The sequence below is a fragment of the Pelodiscus sinensis genome, chromosome 15 (genome assembly GCF_052426305.1).
Source record: "Pelodiscus sinensis isolate ZL-2025 chromosome 15, ASM5242630v1, whole genome shotgun sequence".
Taxonomy (NCBI): Eukaryota; Metazoa; Chordata; order Testudines; family Trionychidae; genus Pelodiscus; species Pelodiscus sinensis.
The window spans coordinates 2,723,983-2,737,914 of NC_143066.1; the positions used below are offsets into that span (position 1 = coordinate 2,723,983).

General features: G+C 49.5%; 1 protein-coding gene across 5 annotated transcripts in view; it reads left to right on the forward strand.

The window, feature by feature from the left end:
- The window catches only part of IFT140 (intraflagellar transport 140), a 214,143-nt gene that overhangs the window by 184,903 nt on the left and 15,308 nt on the right, over positions 1–13,932 (forward strand). For all 5 annotated transcript variants that reach the window (XM_075898985.2, XM_075898987.2, XM_075898984.2 and 2 more), the window contains exon 19: positions 10,307–10,484. In XM_075898985.2, the coding sequence (XP_075755100.2) occupies positions 10,307–10,484 (178 nt within the window). The remainder of the gene's footprint in view (positions 1–10,306; positions 10,485–13,932) is intronic.

Consider the following 13,932-nt stretch of genomic DNA (forward strand, 5'->3'; position numbering starts at 1 on the left):
CGTGGTGAAAGCAGGAGTGCCCTTTCACCCACCACAGCCCACGCTCACCCTTGCCAGGATGGGGGTATCTAGGCACACTGTGGATTCAGGGCAGGTGGACTGATGCTGAACTCTCCCTTCACGTCATTATCAGGGAGCTGCAGGCAGTGCACCTGGTCTGCCAGGTGTTCCTTACCCAGCTGCAGGGCCAGTGTGTCTCAGTACTAGCAGACAATACCCCTGTGTTGGGAAGCCCTGCTCCTGAGAGATTTTGTATCGCCCATCGCATTCACTGGACAGTCCGTACCCATCCTTGGTGGAATGCCTCTGCCATTCATTCAGCACCCAGGAATGGGCAGACATCAGCCGGTCCATCACCCACAAGTGGGGTCCACATCCTCGCCAGGCAGACCTGCTTGTGACCAGGAGCAACAGCAAGTGCCACCTATTCTGCTCCTTTCAAAACCACAGCCCGGGGGCCCTAGCAGATGCTTTTCACTTACCCTGGTCAGGCTGACTGCTGTGCACCTTCCCCACTTCCCCTCATTCACAGGGTTCTGCTCAGTTTGCCAGGGCAAGGTGACCCTTATACTGGTGGCACCACATAGACCGGTAGCACCTTAGAAACTAACCAGTATATCTCTGTAGTATCCTGAGCTTTCATGGGTACAATCCACTTCTTCACCCACTAACATATTTACTCACCATTCATGAGTGACGAAGTGGGTTGTGCCCACGAAAGCTCAGGATACTATGTATGTATGTTTCTGGTGAGTCTCGAAGGTGCTCCAGGACCACTCGTTTAAGTTCTCTTCAGACTGACAGCATGTTTCTTGTTCCACTAGACAAACTAAGGCAGCAATTGTCAGCTGCTATCTGCATTCTACCACCCTCATAAAATGAATCCCAGGAACTGAAATAGTTCTCCTTTAATGAAGTACTCCTGCACAGTCTTTATTTCCTATGTTGATCATTCATTTTTTATATCCTTTGTTCTTTTTTTATCCAACCAAGTTGGATAAAATCGTTTAAAGTATTTTCTTCGTCTGTTGCTAGTTCTGGGTATAGACAATCATTCAGATAAAATAACCAAAGCATTTCCCAGCATTGGATTGAGGGCCAGACCTGTGTAAATTAGCATAGCTGTGACCAAGGGAGATACACTGAGTTACACTAGCTGGGGATCAGGCCTGGTAACTTTTCACTCTCCTCCCCCCAAATTATGTCTTTTTATGCCCCTTTTGGTGGCAGGGACTGGAAACGTCAATATAGTGGAAGACACGGTTGTTTTGCGTCATGTCCAGTCCTGGCAATGCAAATGCAATAAATCTGTATAAGCATCTAAACAAACATTTTATCACTTTAACTGAACCAAACCTCTCAATAATCAGAAATTTGCTTGTGACTTATTAATTTTGATTTTTTCTGTTTAGTTTTCTCAAAAGGTATCTCAGATATTTAATAGGACGTCAGCATGGAAATTTTGTACCTTTTGTGCATTACTTGTAACAGTCTTCCTATTGGCAAGATTAGGGGGAAAACGTTTTTCTGTTCTCTTTCAGTGTTTTCCACTGTGTGTGTGAGGGTAGATTGTATCTAGTCTGGTTTTTGCTGTTTCCTGTTTAGTCAGTTTCCCCATTTGTGTGTGTGTCTCCCTCAGCAACAGGGAAGAGAAAAACATTGTTATAAAAATAGAAGAATGTGATTGTGAAACCACAAAACGTGCAAAGAAGACGGAGATTCAAGGGCAGGACTTGCTGATGCATTTAATTTGTCTGTTTGAAATTGACTTTTACTTTAAGTTGTTACTTTTGTTAATTAGTTATGGAGTTTATGGCCAGAGAGAGCCCCCCCGATCATCTAGTCTGAACTTCCATCCTGTCTCACACATTAAACTCTAGAACCAAATGAGACTAAAGTATAACAGTCTGCAGGAGACTGGACTGTTTGGTGCCAGTACCTGAGGTAGGGATGTTACATTTAGATTAACTGGCTAATCGAATAGTTGATGCAGTTTGCATCGATTATTTGAGTAGCTGATAAGCCTCTGCCTCTGACTTCAAAGGCAAAAGTGCTGGGGGAAGCATGGGGCCAGCGGGGAACTCAAGCAGTTCCCTGCTGGTCCCGTGCTCCCCCGCAGTCTTTCAAAGTGGGAACGCTACATGGGGACTCAGAATCCCCAGCTAACCCCGGGCTCCACATGGCGCTGCTGCTTTAAAACGCTGCATATAACCTGGGACCAGCTGGGAGTCCAGTCCCCAGCTGGCCCCAGGCTGCACACGGCGTTTCAAAGCAGCAGACCCCAGGCTGCACGCGGCACTACCACTTTGAAATGCCATAAGCAGCCTGGGCCAGCTGCCTGGGCTGCACATGGAGTTTCAAAGCGGCAGCTCTGCGTGGAGCCTGGGTGCTGCCGCTTAGAAGCACTTCCTTTTCTGCCCCTCTCTCCTTGCTGCCTCTTTCTGATAGAGGCTGCAAGAGGGAGGAGAAGCGACTAGTTGACTAGTATGTCGACTATCCGATAAGACTTTGTTTATCAGATAGTTGATTCATCAACTAGTTGCTCACATCCTTAGCCTGAGGGCCTCCAGATAATCCCGCAAATGGCCTGTACACCAGGCTGCAGAGGAAAGCTAAAAAACTGCAAGTCACCACCAGTCTGACCTATGGGAAAATTACTTCTTGACCCCACAGATGATGGTCAGTTTGACTCTGAGCATGTGCGCAAGAAGCAGCCAGCTAAGCGTGAGAGAGAATACGTATTCCACCTCAGAGAGCGGACCACTCATCTCCAACAGTGGTCATTGCTGACCTTCAGAGGAAGAAGATGATTTGAAAAAAACAGAATACACTAGGGGGGATGGGAATCTTTTTCTGACCTCTGTACATGACCAGCTGAAGTCCTGAATGTTGAGCTTTAGGAGCATAAAACTGAAATATAAAGAAAGGACTTGTCCCCGCCATCACAACCAACCCTGACCTTCAGCTGGACTCAGAAGTTTGTCCAGCTCTCTCTTAAAGCTAGTAAATTGTTTGCCTCCCCGACTCCTCTTGGGAAGCTGTTCTAGAATCTCACCCTTCTGATGGTTAAACCCCTTCTTCTAATTTCCATCCTGAATGTGTTCATGGCCCGTTTGTATCCACTTGTTCTTGGGCCAGCATTATCCTTGAGCTTCAATAGCTCTGGCCTCTCCAGGGTGCCCCTCCACAGATATATTTAGAGTTTTGCTGTAGGACCTAGGTGTATTGCTTGGGACCAGGCCCTACTGTACTAGGTGCTGCACAGACTGACAACAGTCAGTTTTGCCTCTGGGATTTCTGTTAGTTTGGGGTTTTGTTTTAAATAGCCTTATGTGTAATCTGAGCTCCACAATGAAATATTTGTGTCCTGCTGTCTATCCCTAAATTTCAGTGCTGAATGTGAGAATAGCATCTGGCGAGAACTGTCATTCCCATAGGTCTGAGATTTCAGAGTGCTGACAGCGCATTTCAGATCAGTGTGTTAGCGATGGGGAATTCTCTCCGTGAGCACTATGGGATCAAAAGATTCTAGCGCTAACTGTCAGGGCATCTTTGGGATCTCTGGCTGAGTGTCAGTTAAGACCCAATAGTCAGCCAGGTATTTCCTATGCACCCCTGGCTATTGCATTTAGCTGATCGATATGACTGTTGGCTTGAACTGGGCATTCCCAGTGCAAAGGGTTCAGCACTAGAGCTACATTCAGTTCCTCAGACTCCCACCATCAGCCCACCCCGAGTCCCAATTGGCTGTTGTTTTCATGCACAGTGACCAGGTCCTGCTCGGTCTCCAGCCCCACGTGCAGGGTCTCAGGCCTGGGGTCCTGGCTGCCAGCCCCAGCTCTTTGGGGCAGTGAGGCGCGTGGACAGAGGTAAGCAGGGATGCAGCTCAGCACCCCCACTCCAGAAATCATTTCCAGTGCCACTTTGGATTCCCGCTCAGTTTTTCCATCCACGGGCAGAATACATTTTGTTCTGTGCACCAATGTGTGTGTAGATGTGCCCCACCAATAGAAACACCTGCTGCCAACTGTGGGTTCTGTGGGCACTCCACTAATCAGCTGGGTGGCACCTGATTCTCTCCTGGGCGGCTGCTCAAGCACTCAGCTTCCAGGAAGCTCTGTGTCACAACCCGTTTTGTTTCTCTGAAGTCCCCAAAGAGCAAATGTGCACAAGCTCCTCTTGTCGCACATCTGTTTGCCTCTGCATGGTAAGTGCAAAGTTGTAACAGCTGCTTCTTCTTTGGGCAGTGTCCCCGTGGGTGCTCCACTGTGGGTGTCGGGCTCGTCCTGGCACTGCAGATGGGAGATCTTTTAGCCGTTGTCTTCCACATACGCGGTGGCCATCTTGCAGCTTTTTGTGTCGTTTCTTGCCGTGTTGTCCGGCTCCCGCCAGTGCCTAACCCTAACCGTCTTCGGGCGCAGACGGAGAAACAGCTCCCTCTCATGTTAATCCTGTCAGGAATTGAGAGAGGAGAAAATTGTATATAGTTAGTTGTTATAGTAGTTTAGTACTTTATGGTTCATAGTTCAGTTAGCACGTTTAAAAAAAAATTTCTTCAACATGCCGGGATCACCAAGCTTTAAAAAATGCCTGACATGTCGAAAATCAGTGCCCGCGTCGGACGGGCACTCGTCATGTATCAGATGCCTCGGGGAGGGACACATTCCCCAAAAGTGCCCACATTGCTCAAAGCTGACAGCCAGGGCACGGTGCGACCGGGAAATGCAGCGCAAGATGCTTCTATTCGATAAAGCTCTTCAGCTGCAGGCGGAATCTTCAACCCAACCGCCGTCTCTCCCGACAATGGCTCATCGACCTTCTCTGGAGGCGATGCATACTGAGAAAAGCCGGTCACTGTCTCCCTCCCTACCAGCGCTTAGAGTGAACATGGGAGATGAGCTGGGCACCTCCAGAACGATGGTAACCCGCAGACCTCATAAGGTAAAAACGGTGCGCAGTACATCCGCACCAAGCCCAGCCAAAGTCCAAAAGTCAGCACCAAAGTCCAGCACCCAAGACCAAAGACCAAAGTCAGCACCGACGCCAGCACCCACCGCGGCACTGGCACCATCAGTACCTGCTCCCTCATCAGCCTCCAGCCTACTGGCACCGAGTATGCCAACCATGCCGGCACCAGGGGCCATATTGGAGCAGTCCGCACCACATACCTCAGCACCAATCCCATCAGCACCGAGCCAATTTGCACTGACGTGCACGGAACTAGCACTATCGGCACGGACGCACACGGCACTGGGGCCATCGGTGCCGACGCACGCAGCACTGGGACCATCTGCATCGGCGCATCATTCTCCGACGCCCCCATACTCGTGTTGAATAACAGCCCCTAGCGCTACACCACCCACGCCTTCCATGCACCATTCTCCCCCTTCCACTGGCAGAAGAAGGGCACCAAGTCCAGAACAGGGGATCTTTTCTCCCGAACCCCTTTCTCCATCTCCACCTCATCACACATCCAGGGGATTTCCACCCAGTATCTCCTCGACTGAGATACCATTACCATTATCGCTCACCTTCTCCAACCTGCTCATGAGGCAGATCTAGATCCCCTAGATCTCCCTCATACTCCAGGAGCTCTAGATACAGGGATGACCATACACATAGATACCACCAACCTTACTACAATGACCATTGGCATAGACATCATAGTTACCAAGAGCAATACTCCTATTCAACGCGCACCTCACCTTCACTTGCTCCTTCAGTCACGGTCCGCGACAGGAGCAGATCTCCCACCTTAGCTATAACCAGACCACCTACCCCAACAGGTGATCAGGCAATCACAGTCCAGCAATCTACTGAGGAGATAGCGCATACTTCAGACACAGAGGGATCGCACCACAGAACCCCTACAGACATAGCGTCTTCTTTATCTGATGATGCCATCTTCACTGGAGAGGCTTCACCTTCAGATGATCTGAAGGATTTCCAAGAGCTATTCAAGCACATTACCAACAGCCAAAACGTACAGTTGGCAGAGGTTCAGCAGAAACAACATCATCTGCTGAGAAATTTACATCCCTCCCATTCATCCAAGGTCATTCTCCCACTGGATGAGACGATACTCGAGATAGCCAATGATAAATGGCAAACTCCTGCCACAACGCCTCCGACCAATAAAAGGGCCAACAAAAAGTATTTTGTGCCAGCCAAGGGGATGGAATTTTTATATAACCATCCTCAGCCTAACTCCCTGGTCGTCGACACAGCACAACAGAGGGCCTAAGCACCCCAATATAAAACCACCACCAGAGATAAGGACAGTAATGGCCTAGATCTCTTAGGCAGAAAGGTGTATTCCTCTGCCACGCTAACACGCCGAATGGCCAACTATGCGGCCTTATTAGCAAATCATAATTTTGACAACTATGTGAAATTAGCTCCTCTACTCGAACACCTCCTAGAGACTAAGCATCAAGTGCTCAAAGCAATCATCCAGGAGGGATACACTGCCTCCCGTTCAGCACTTCACATTGCACTGGACACAGCAGATGCAGCAACACGGACGACAGCTACATCCGTTGTAAAGCGCAGGGCCTCATGGCTTCATATGGCGGCAGTGCCAAAGGAACTCCAATCAAAAGTCGAGGACTTGCCCTTTGACAGGCAAGCCCTCTTTGCAGACAAAACAGATCAAGTGCTTCACTCGGGCAAAGATTCATGCATGACTCTCAGGACCTTAGGCATGTATACGCCCCCATACCGACGAAGAAGATACATGCCTTATCAGAGACAAAGGCCCTTCTTGTACACAGCACCGCAACCACAACAATATGAACACCAGTGGCCCAGACAACAGCCTCAGAGACGACCGCTAAAATCCACCAGCCCAACAAACCAACCGACAACTAATCAGCAAGTTTGACGCGTGGATCGAGGGATTGCAAACCATTCAAATATCACCTGCTCCAAATGCCAATACTGCGCTTTTCCACCACTGCTTAAGGCCCTTTCAACAACATTGGGCGGCAATAACAACAGACCAATGGGTCATGCAGCTAATAACATTAGGCTATATAATCCCTTTTACGTATCTCCCCCCAACCACCCCTCCCCTCCCGTCCCTCTTCAGGGACCCATCTCACGAACTCCTCTTCAAACAGGAGGTAACTCACTCGATATTGGAGCAGTAGAGAGGGTACCAAAACCCTTTGAAGGGAGAGGGTTCTACTCCGACTATTTTCTAACACAGAAAAAATCTGGGGGTTGGAGGCCCATACTAGACCTTCGCCATCTCAACCAATGCCTACGCAAGCAACGTTTCAAGATGGTGACCATAACAACCATCATACCAGCACTTGAGCAACAAGACTGGTTTGCTTCCCTTGATTTACAGGACGCCTATTTACATGTGACAGTTCATCTGGCCCACAGGCGATACCTTCGGCCTTTCGTCAGCCTTCAGAGTTTTTTCCAAAACACTGGCGGTGGTAGTGGCCTTCCTACGTCGACTAGGGATCATCATTTTTCCCTATCTGGACGACTGCCTCCTCAGAACTCAATCGTTCGATGAAGTGTTAAGTGCTGTCAACTCAACAAGAACTCTCTTCGACACCTTGGGCCTTATCATCAATGCCCTGAAGTCATCCCTCATACCACATCAATCCATAGAGTTTATAGGTGCTTGTCTCGACTCTGTTACGGCACATGCCTACCTACCCAGCTCCAGATTTCACACTATCCAGGATCTTGTACAGATTCTTACTACCAGTCCCACAGTTTCCATACTTACCTGCCTACAGCTTATGGGACACATGGCAGTGACAACATATGTCGTAGCAAACGCATGACTACATTTCCAATGCCTTCAGCACTGGATATCTACAATATACGCACCTCACAGACACGACGTACACAGAATGGTTACCATACCAAGCACAGTCAAGCAATCCCTGAAGTAGTGGACCATTCCCCACAACATGTGGGCAGGTATACCGTTCCACCGACCCCAGCCAACCATCCAGATTACAACGGATGCATCCCTACTCATCTGGAGGGCCCATATGCAGGACAAACAAGTTCAAGGTTGTTGGTCAGCCCAAGAATCTCTCTACTACATAAATCTACTTGAAATACGAGCTGTATACAATGCCTGCAACCACTTTCTTCCCTGGATCCACGACCAGGGAGTGCGAATACTCACAGACAACAGAACAACAGTCTATTACATAAACAGGCAGGGAGGAGCCCAGTCCCGTTCCCTATGCAAGGAAGTTGTACGCTTGTGGAACTGGTGTAACCGACACAGTGTGTTACTGATGGCGGCATATCTCCCTGGAGAAGATAACACTACAGCGGACACGCTCAGCAGGCACTTTGCCCAACAGCACGAATGGGAACTACACCCTGAGGTTCTACAGAGTATATTCTCCTGCTGGGGTCAACCAGCGGTAGACCTCTTTGCCACACTATAATGAAGTGCGTTCATTATTGCTCCAGAGCGGGCATCAAAGGGGGATGCTTTCCTATACAACTGGAGTCAACAGCTTCTATACGCATTCCCTCCCATTCCCCTAATTCCCAAGGTCCTAGAGAAGGTGGCTATGGACAGAGCAAGACTAATTCTAATAGCACCATTCTGGCCGCACCAGACTTGGTTCCCTTACCTGTTCCGCATGTCTCCTCATCCTCTGTACCATCTTCCCAGTCGCCTCGATCTACTGACACAGGATCACAGGCAACTGCTTCATCCACAACCGGATCACCTCGCTCTGTCCGCGTGGCTCGTAACTGGTTCCAATGAAAAGAAATGAGCTATTCCAAAGCTGTTAAACATATTCTCTTACAAAGTAGAAAAGCTTCAACTCATAATACTTACCTTCAGAAATGGAGAAGGTTCCATGAATGGTGCTCACACACGGACCTGGACCCTAATGAAACACCCTTATATATCCATTTTGGAATATATTTTGCACCTCAAAAACCTCGGACTCTCTTTGTCATCTCTCAAAGTACATTTGGCAGCTATCACAGCTTTCCACCAGCCAATTGATGGCTATACGGTCTTCTCACATCCCACTATGAGAAGATTAATCAAAGGGCTGACCAACCTCTTTCCTGAGCACAAGCAACCTCCAGACCCGTGGAAACTAGAATTGGTCCTAGACACTCTGATGCAATCACCGTTCGAACATTTGGGCACATGTGACTTCAGCACCCTCACCATGAAGGTGGTGTTCCTCTTAGCAATCACCTCAGCACGCAGGGTAGGAGAACTGGCAGCCCTTTCGGCTTCACCTCCCTATACCATTTTTACAGAATAGGGAGTCATCCTATGACCCCAGCCATCGTTTTTACCCAAGATTAATTCCAGTTTCCATGTAAACGAACCCATTATCCTGCCCATGTTTTATCCAAAACCACACTCCTCCAAACGTCACGCAAGACTTCACTCCCTCGACATCCACAGGGCTTTGGCATTTTATATCGAGAGACCTTGCAATCTGTGCAAGTCCCAACACCTGCTAATCTCTCTAGCTGACCGCTCCAAAGGTCTCCCACTTTCAGCACAGCGAATATCAAAAATAATAGTATTCTGTATTGTAAGATGCTATGAATTAAGAAACATCGTGTTGCCACATACCATTAGAGCCCACTCTACCAGAGCAGTGGCGTCCTCAACAGCCTTTCTCAAAGGAGTTTCCATCAAGGATATTTGCCGAGTGGTCTTACCTTTGCAAACCATTACGTGCTACCAAAGATCATCATGTCTGACATGGCAGTAGCCACTGCAGTCCTTTCTTCAGTGGCAATGCACCAGCTCTGCACACACTGCCTTATTCTGGCTACTGCCGTGGAATCACCCACAGTGGAGCACCCATGGGGACACTGCCCAAAGAAAAAGAAGTTACTCACCTTGTGCAGTAACGATGGTTCTACAACATGTGTGTCCCCGTGAGTGCTCCACGACCCGCCCTCCTCCCCTCTTCGGAGTCTGTGATTGTGTCTTTCAGGCCTCGACAATCAGGAGGAACTGGCGGGAGCGAAAAGCTGCAAGATGGCTGCCGCTCATGCGCGGTCCGGCAGACAACGGCTAAAAGATCTCCGATCTGTGGTGCCGGGATGAGCCTGACACCCACAGTGGAGCACCCACGAGGACATGCACCTCGAAGAACCATCGTTACTGCACAAGGTGAGTAACTTCTTCTTCCCCCTCACTGCCACTTTCAAATTCTCTGCCTGACTCACTCTGGAGAAAGCTTTTCCCCAGCCAGTCCCACATCTGTTTCTGTCGCTCGGGGAGGTTCTTCATGCTAACAAATCCCCTTTGCCTTTTTGTTTCTTGTAGTGAGACAGTCTGGGAGAATATGGCCCGTATGTGTGTGAAGACGCAGAGGCTGGATGTTGCTAAAGTTTGCCTTGGAAACATGGGTCATGCAAGAGGAGCTAAGGCAGTAAGGGAGGCGGAACAAGAACCAGAGGTGGAAGCCAGAGTAGCCATGTTGGCGATTCAGCTGGGCATGCTGGTAGGACTTCTTGTGGTATCTGGCCTATTTTCTAGTAATAAGCAAAGTCCAGACTCAGCAGTCTGAGTAAGATGCGCACGCATCCTCGCGCGTGAAGGCGGTGTGACTAAGGAACTTGGTGTAACACTGATGTATTTTTGCAAACTCTGGGAATGGTGCAAAAATCTTGGAGAAAAGTAAATTTTCAAAAACAATGAGATCTGTGGCACCTTAACGACTAATCTGTTTATTTGGGTGTCAGCTTTTGTGGGTAAAAACCACTTCATCAAATGAGCCCAGTTGCTGAATGTGTCATAGGGTTGCCAGGTGTCCGGTATTTTCACCTCCTGGCAGGGGAAAAAAAATCAGAAAATACTGGACATTTTAGGTGTCCGGTATTTTCTGAATTTTTTTTACTAGACAGGAGGTAAAAATACCGGACTGTCCGGGTCACTACTGGACACCTGGCACCCTATCGGCGCATATATACCCCCACTGGCCCTACCTGCCCTCAGTTCCTCCTTACCACCCCGATGGTAGCTGGAGTGCTAAGACTGATAGTCCTTACCCCTAGTACTGTATATAGTTGTCTTATCTCTTGAGTGGTTTTTTCAATAGTTGTTTAGTAGTTTGTGTAAATAGTTTTGTAGATAAGGGGACCTCTTCCTGGCTGGGGAGGGGATACCAGGGCTGCAGGGATTCAAGCCCTGAGTGAAGTGCTTGAAACCTATGCCCTGTGGGGATCTGCATGACTCTTGCTTGAAGTGTCTCGGAGAGGCCCACCCGACAGAAAACTGTAACATTTGCAAGAGTTTCAAACCGAGGACTAAGCGTGAGAGAGACTCTAGACTCAAATTTATTTTCATGGAGTCCACCTTGCACCAGCCAGGCACCAGACCGCCTCTTTGAGGCACTGGTCACAGTCCCCAGCACTGAGGAGAGCTAAGGATGCCAGGGGAAGGTCCCCGGAGAGGCATGGCCACAAGGTGTGCTCTAAGGAGGGGCACTCAGCCTCAAAGGTGCTCCGGGATGTCCCGGTATCACCAAGGCAATGGCACAGCCCTTTGTGGGGAGAAAGTCCGGTATCGGCAGGGACTTTCAAGGAACTCCACCATCCGTCAACCCCGGAGACTTTCAATGCAGCACGGGAGCTCATTGAGCTAACCTCCCCGCAGGCTGAGGGCTCGGCACAGCAGGTGCCCAGACCTCCATCTCCAGCACGCACTGAAGGGCTTCCTAACATGCAGCCTCTGCAAGCAGCTCTGAGTCCATTTGAGCTGGCACCGAGGCTGGCATCAGGTCAGTGGGCGGCTCCAACACTGGTACCAATACCTGCACGCACTGCTTTCTTTGTGACGGTACTGCCCGGAACATTGTACCAGCACCTGCAGTCAGAGCTTACTTGGAAAGAATGGAACGTACCAGCACCTCTGTATGCAAATGCCCAACAGTCAGCTGGGCCGCGTGTCTTAAAGGGGCGAGTGTCTTAAAAGGGCAATGCTGGCCCCACCCCGTTTTGTTTTGTTTTTTTCCTTTTGCTCAACAACTTTTCCCTTGGAGTACTGGCACCTTTTATTTATTTATTTTATTTATTTATTTTTTAACAAAAAAGCGCTGCCTGCACCGGTACCAGAAGCTGTGAGATGGCCAACACCCATGCTCCCGTGGACTGCATTGAGAGGCCTGCCCAGTGCCATTGATGCCTCCACGGGCACAGGTCCCAGTGCACGGGGGAAACGGGCAGCCATGGCTCACCACCAGCGGGAGCACACGTCAACGGCTCTACCGTGGTCAGCCTCTGATTATTCATCAGAATCAGAAGCTGAATCAGTACGCTCAGGGAGAAGATCTTCATATAGGTCGAGGTCCTGGCACCACTCCCGTTCTGAACACAGGTCCTGGCACTGGAGCCCTTTGGATACTCACACTTGGCCACCCCAGTGGCAGCCACATCTCAGTGGCCATTTTGGACCCCATGGGCCGACCATCAAGCCCAAGATCCACCTCCCACATTGTTGATGTTGGGGTCATCGCATCAGGAGAGGCCCCTTCAGTGACCCCTCTCCACAAGGCCCCCCATCCCCTGGTTGGAGGCGAGCCATTCAGGGGACAAAGATCTTACTAGACCTCCTGTCATAGGGGAGGGCCCTAGGCCCATGGTGCTTATGTCTGAGGCAGACCAGCCGGAACCTCCAGTGACCGTGGGGGGCGGTCGAGCTCATCGTGAAGAATTCAAAGGAAGGGGTTTCTATTCCTGCTACTTCCTTATCCCCAAGGCAAAGGGGGGAATATGCCCTATTTTGGACCTAAGGGACCTGAACTCGTTTGTAAAGAAGACAAAGTTCAGGATGGTCACCCTAGCCTCTATTATTCCTTCCCTGCAGAAAGGAGACTGGTATTCTGCCCTTGACTTGAAGGGCGTATATTTTCATATTTCAGTGGTCCCCACCCACAGAAAGTTTCTCAGGTTTACAGTAGGTCAGGATCACTTCCAGTTTGCGGTCCTATCATTTGGCCTTGCTACAGCCCTGAGGGTCTTTACCAAATGCATGGCCATGGTAGCAGCTGTCCTGAGGTCCAGGTCTTTCCTTACCTGGACGATTGGCTGATAAGAGGGTCATCCCGAGAGCAAGTATTAAGCCACATTGCACTGACCAGGAGGTTGTTCTCTTATCTAGGACTCCTCATAAATAAAGAGAAAGCTCCCGCTCGACCCCACACAAGTGTAATAGAGTTTGTGGGGGCTCGCCTGGACTCTACTGTCGACAGGGGTGTCTCTGCCCAGAGTAAGGTTCTTGACCATGAGTGCAGTGATCGCAGACCTCCAGTGGTCCCCTATAACCAGTGCAAGAACATGTATGAAACTGCTGGGTCAAATGGCGGCTTGCACCTATGTGGTGAGTTACGCCAGACTGAAACTCCGACCCCTGCAGAAGTGGTTGTTGAGTGTCTACAACCTGCCATGAACACCACTGGATGTGGTGGTCACATTGCCATCCGCTAGACTGGTGGCAGCAGGAGGAGATAGGCTGTGCAGGGGTCCCGTTTGTCAAACAGAGCCCATCGGTGCAGCTGTTTATGGATGGGGGAGCCCATATGGGGACCCTCAGGACTCAAGGTATGTGGTCCCCCGGGAGAGTTCCTTTCACATAAAGGTCAAAGAGCTCAGGGCAGTCAGGTTGGTGCGCCAGGCCTTCCTTCTCCAACTGGAGAACAGAGTAGAGACGGTGCTGACAGACAACACCAATCTACTATATCATCTACCCATTCTCTGTGAGGTCTGCCTCACCTATTCGCATGATCCATTATGCTGAATACCAGGCTCTTAATTTTTCGCTTGTCATTCATTCTGCAGATATGCCCGAATAGCTGTAACTTCCATTGTATAACCTTCTGCAGTAAGTTCTCTTTTGGCTGTATCTTCCTATATAATTCCTCGTTGGTAACCTTCTGCATCCATCCTATTCTC